The 5182-nt window shown below is 56.5% G+C and overlaps 1 protein-coding gene across 2 annotated transcripts in view; it reads left to right on the top strand.

Annotated features, from left to right (window-relative positions):
• Nucleotides 1-1954: 1954 nt before the first annotated feature.
• Nucleotides 1955-5182, top strand: part of FAIM2 (Fas apoptotic inhibitory molecule 2) — a 33599-nt gene continuing 30371 nt past the window's right edge. The window contains exons 1-3 of one of the 2 annotated variants that reach the window (XM_037744696.1): nucleotides 1955-2221; nucleotides 4329-4386; nucleotides 4647-4842. In XM_037744696.1, coding sequence (XP_037600624.1) covers nucleotides 4384-4386; nucleotides 4647-4842 — 199 coding nt within the window. In that variant the 5' untranslated portion in view covers nucleotides 1955-2221; nucleotides 4329-4383. The remainder of the gene's footprint in view (nucleotides 2222-4328; nucleotides 4387-4646; nucleotides 4843-5182) is intronic. The other variant, XM_017545802.2, reaches the window with a different exon arrangement.

The following is a 5182-nucleotide window of genomic DNA, read 5'->3' as shown; positions in this document are numbered from 1 at the left end:
GGACTGTCCAATGTGGTGGGTGGGAGTATGTGGGTGGCATTGCTCCTTTGTATAAGACCAGGAAGACCACCCGTGAGGCGATGTCTGAGCAGAGCAGTGAAGTTAGTGAGGGAGGGAGCCACGCAGTGCTTTGCAGAATTTCCAAACAAGACACAGCCCGTGCAAAGGCCCTCAGCATGCTCAGCCCAGTCTAAGGAACAGCCAAGAGGTCTGTGTGGCTGGAGCGCAGAGTGAATGGGAGAGAAGGATCAGGAGGGATTCACAAGCATGAAAGTGCTGAGGCTGATGAAAGGCTCTGCATAATGCCACATCTGAAATACGTTAATAGATACAATTGATGGAGTGCATTCCACACACCTGGCCCTGCACTCGGTCCAGCTCACACAAAAACTGCTATAGGATCTTAGAGTCAAAGAAACTTCACAGCGCCATATGATAGGCACTACATCAGGGTGCTAGGGAACTACAGAAGAGGAGCATCTAACCCCAACTAATGGGCAAAGAGGCTTCCTGGAGGAGGTTGCATTCAACCTGTCAAGCAGGAAAAGGAAAACACTTCCAGGATGCAGATGCAGAGAAGGAGGGCAGGGCAGAGCCTGGACCAGCTGTGCAAAGCTTCAGCAGCAGTGCTGGGGGCCAGGGCGCAGCTTGCTGGAGGAAGAGCTCAGGCTTGCTGGGTCAAGAGAGCCTCTGGACACGGAGGCCCAGGCTTAAGTGTGTTTGTGCAAAATTGATCATTATGGAGTGGGGGACAAAGAGCAAAAAGGGGTAGGATAAAACTTTGATAATTTGTCTACCCACCCTGGGTCCTGCTTTCTCCAGGTCTTTCGGAGGGTCCCGGGTGCTAAGAGGGGAAGAAAAAGTAAGTGGCCACCCCCACCTGCCCCAAGTCTTGGTTTTTCATCCCATCCTAGCAGGTTCAGATCCTTCTTTTAGGCAGATCTGTGGGTCCTTGCTCTGGGGCAGCCGAAGGCATTCTGGTAGGAGAGTCTTCAGTTAATAATACCTCGCATACTTAAAGCACTTTGTGCTTTTACTGCAATAACCTGTGTGTCTGACAGTCAATCTAGGATGGACAGAGCTCTGTTCTAAGCCTCTTTTTCACAGGAGACCCTGCAGCTCAGAGAGGTTAAGGGCCTTGCCAAGGCCACGCAGCGAGTGGGTGACTAAATTGGGACTTGATCTCAGCTCTGGAGATTGCAAACCCCATAGTGACACTGCAGCAGCTACAGAAAATGGGGCCTGGTGCTGGCTGGGTCCCAAGGACATGTCTGGGGAAGCGGGGAGAACAAGCCCTGGCATGGGAGGAATGGAACGGGGGAAGATGGAGACAGAGTGATGGAAGCTAAGGGTGGAGGCAGGAAGAGAGCTCTGGCAGGGGTTGGAGAGGCTTTGAGACAGAACTAGCTGTGTCTCCAGAAAGACCCCGTTAAATATCCCAGCAGGGTTGAAAGAAAAAAAAGAGGTGTCCTCCCACCCCATGTCTCTGTGAAACAAGGCAGGGAGAGACCTACTGTGTGCATTTCACAGGAAAAAGGAGCAAGGAGAGGTGGCTACTGGCTTGCCCCAGGCCCACAGGGGCGCAGGCCTCCTAGATGCGGGCAGCACGTTACACTCCCAGACCTTCCCCTCTACCATGGATGATGAAATAGACGATGATAGGGGAGGTGGAGATGGAGACAGAAATCAGGGGCGCATCCAAAGAGGGAGGGGAAAAGGCAGAGGCGCAGCTGGAGCTGCAGAGAGGTGCAGAGACGTTGGAGAGACAGTGGAGAGAGGAGGCCCTGACACCTGGCTCTGGTTTCACGAGGGCAGCGTCAGCTGATCCGTGTCACGGAGTTCCCGCATCCCCCGCCCCCTCATCCCCCGCGGATCCACCCACTGGCGTTGCTCCGCAGCGCGCAACGCTCTCTCATCCAAAGGGAGGGCAAAGGGGGGAGGTGGGGGGGCGGAGGGGGGAGCGGCAGGAAGGGGGCGGCGCGCGGCCACCTCCCCCCAGGACTCGCGAATCCGCAGCCTCCTCCGCAGCATCTTCCCAGGCCCGGCCCCCTCCTCCCCCCGCGCCGATGGTACGCGCCGGCCCGCCTGGCCCGGCTGCAGTGGATGTTGCTAGAACCCACGCGGAGGAAGGAAGAGACGCAAGCAGGCTGCGGCTACCCAAGCGGCCGCCCCGGCCTCAGGGACCCCTTCCCCGAGAGACGGCACCATGACCCAGGGAAAGGTACCGGCATCTCCCCTGCCTACAGCATCCTCCATCCTCCGGCTCCCAGCTCCCTGTCTCCTCAGCAAGCCCTCTGGACCACGAAAGCATCCTCCCCTGGCCCTAGTTCGAAGGTCCTCCGTGGTCCTTGCTGAAGTCAGAGGACTGAAAGGCCCGTGTCAAGGAATGGACCGGGCCCTCTTCCCGCCCTCCCGTAGGCGCGCCTCTTCTCCCCTGTCTCCCTGCTACCCCATCACAAGGCTCCTCACAGATGCCCAGGCCTCCCGTGAGGAGTCAGCCTGGGCATCCGGTATGACTGTATGTGTGTGAGTGGGTATGTGTGTGCCAGGGTGAGCCCTGAGGGGTAGTGCCCATCGGGCAACCCTCCTGGCCCAACTTTCTAATCCCAAACCCAACCACTCTATATAAGCTCATCTTTCCCACCCTCCACAGAAACAACCCCACCCCACTCCCTGCCGTTAGCCCACATCTGGGTGTCTTGGCTCCATCCCTGTGCTTGGAGCTTGCTATGGCAACATTGCAACCGGATGCTCTAATTGTTGTTTTGGTTCTGGCCAGGCATGGATGGATCCGGAGGAAGCATCTCTTCTTCTCCAGTTTTGGGCCTGAATTGTAGGGGAGGGGCTGGGGCAGAGACTTGGCTGGCCTAGTAGGCTTATGTAATGTCAGTAGCCTGTAGAATTATACAACCACTAGGGCCTGGGGCTAAGGGGGAGGGTCCTCTGGCCCTCTGTTTGGGGTTGCTGAGGATTGGGCAGAGAAAACACTGGAAGGACCTCCCCTACACTCCCCCTACTTCTCTGAGAGGAGCTTCAGAGCCAATGGCATCCTTCCCTGGACCCTCAGACCCTCCTCTGCGGTGTGCTAGCTCTTTGGGCCTCAAATGATGTCATTGGGTGATACCACCTCCTGCCATTGGTCAGACCTCACTTGGGAGTGCCGTATTTGTGGGGGGACTGGGCATTAGGGTCCAGGAAGCTCTGGGGGGGCTGAGTGGCAGCCTGGGGGCTGAACTAGATTTTGGTGGGCATGATCCTTCAGATCTGGGTGATGAGGGGGGCTGGAGAGTGGGAGGGAATGGGAGGCCTGGGGAGTGTTCAGTTTCCAGCCCCCCTCTGCTGAGTCTCTCCTTCCACCCCCACCCCACCTCTACCAGGCACTTCATGGCGCTGCTCCCTTCCTGGCATGAGGGGGACCTCTGCCTCCTCTGCCCCTTGACCCAGCTCACTCACAGGCTTGTTGGGGGCTGGAGGAGACCCCCTCTAGCTCAGCGGTCCTTGGGTCCGCTGGACTTCTTGGATGGAACCAGAAGTCCTCTGGTGCGTGCCTGTCTCCAGGCCGCCTCAGCCAGATGCGCCTTGCAAAGAAGGAAGTCTGCATTCTTCCTCAGTGGCCCTTCAGTTCTAAGAGTCTTCTGGGAATCAGACCTAAATCCCATTTTCTGAGAGCCGGACCTTTTGTTGCTGTTTTAATTTTCACATCCCCCTACCTCCACCCCAATCTTTCCTTCTCTGGCTGCCTCATTCCGGCCCTCCCAGCTCAGGCCCTCCTCCTCTCACCAAAGCTAAACGTGTCCACGGGTCAGGGGGCGAGGGGCACATCTGAGTATAAATGGACTCGAGTTTCCAGCCTGCCATGGGCACATTTCCCTTTGAGCCTCAGTTTCCTCATCTGTTCAGTGGAGGAAGAGATTCGGCTGAGGCCCCTTCCACAGTGAGTCTGTTCTGGTTTAGGGGAGAGGCTGAGATTCCTACAGAATGAGGCCAGAAGGACCCGTAGCCAGGGTCCTCTTGCCCTTTCTCCACCCTGAAGGCCTTTCCTCTTTTCTGTTTTCTCCCTCTCCTCCTCCCTTTCTGTTGCCTTTCTCTCCCCCCTCTCCATTCTCGCTGCATCATTTCCAGCCCAACAGGAGGAGGCCAATCCCAGTGGATGGTGCCTAGGCCCTGCCTCTCAGTGGGCCACACGCAGCTCTGTGACCTTGGACCTTGACTCTTACTCTCTGATCCTCATTCTCCTCATTTTAAAGCAGGGGTCAGAATACAACTAGCGAATGTCAGGAAGATTAGACGACAAGACCTTTTATTTGTGACAGTCTACTATGTTCCAGGCCCTTTTCTGGAACCACAGAGGCCCTGCCCCAGGGACAGCAACAGAGACAACCAATGGTGGGCACTCCTAAGAATTTTCTCTTTCCTCCATTCCTGTCCCAGCTCCACCGTGTGCCCCGGCTAGCCCTGACCCCTCTGGAGCTCAGTTCTCTTGTCTATAACAAAGAGACATTCTTGTCTGCACTCTTGCCTTCTGAGTGCAGGTAAGGAAGGACCGTTGGAAGTTCCAGGAATTGAGGAGTTAGTTGGTGAGGAGGAGCTGGAAGGCTCCCTTTCCCTGGTGACTGTCTGTCTCTCTCTCTGCCCCTACTCCACAGCTCTCTGTGGCTAACAAGGCCCCCGGGACTGAGGGGCAGCAGCAGGCCCATGGCGAGAAGAAGGAGGCTCCAGCAGTGCCCTCAGCCCCACCCTCCTATGAGGAGGCCACCTCTGGGGAGGGGATGAAGGCAGGGGCCTTCCCCCCAGCCCCCACGGCGGTGCCCCTCCACCCAAGCTGGGCCTATGTGGACCCCAGTAAGTCTCTCAGCTCCTGGAACCTGGAGCATCATGGTGGGGGTGGGGGTGGAGGTGTGGAACCTGAGTGGGAGGAAGCTGCCTAGAAAGAGGTGCACTGTGTGGTTGTTGTATGAAGCTGTGTTGTTAGAGGCTTAGGATTTGGAGGACTGTTCTGAGGGTAGGTCAGAGATGACACCATGAAAAGGGAGAGAGATATAATGTCTGCATCAGGGTGCTCCCCATAGAGAAGAGGGCATTTTTTTTCTTTTTTCTTTCTTTCTTTTTTTTTTGAGACGGAGTTTCGCTCTTGTTACCCAGGCTGGAGTGCAATGGCATGATCTCGGCTCACCGCAATATC

Source organism: Cebus imitator, unplaced genomic scaffold, assembly GCF_001604975.1.
Source record: "Cebus imitator isolate Cc_AM_T3 unplaced genomic scaffold, Cebus_imitator-1.0 Scaffold181, whole genome shotgun sequence".
NCBI classification, from domain to species: Eukaryota; Metazoa; Chordata; class Mammalia; order Primates; family Cebidae; genus Cebus; species Cebus imitator.
This window is presented reverse-complemented; position numbering and strand designations above follow the sequence as displayed.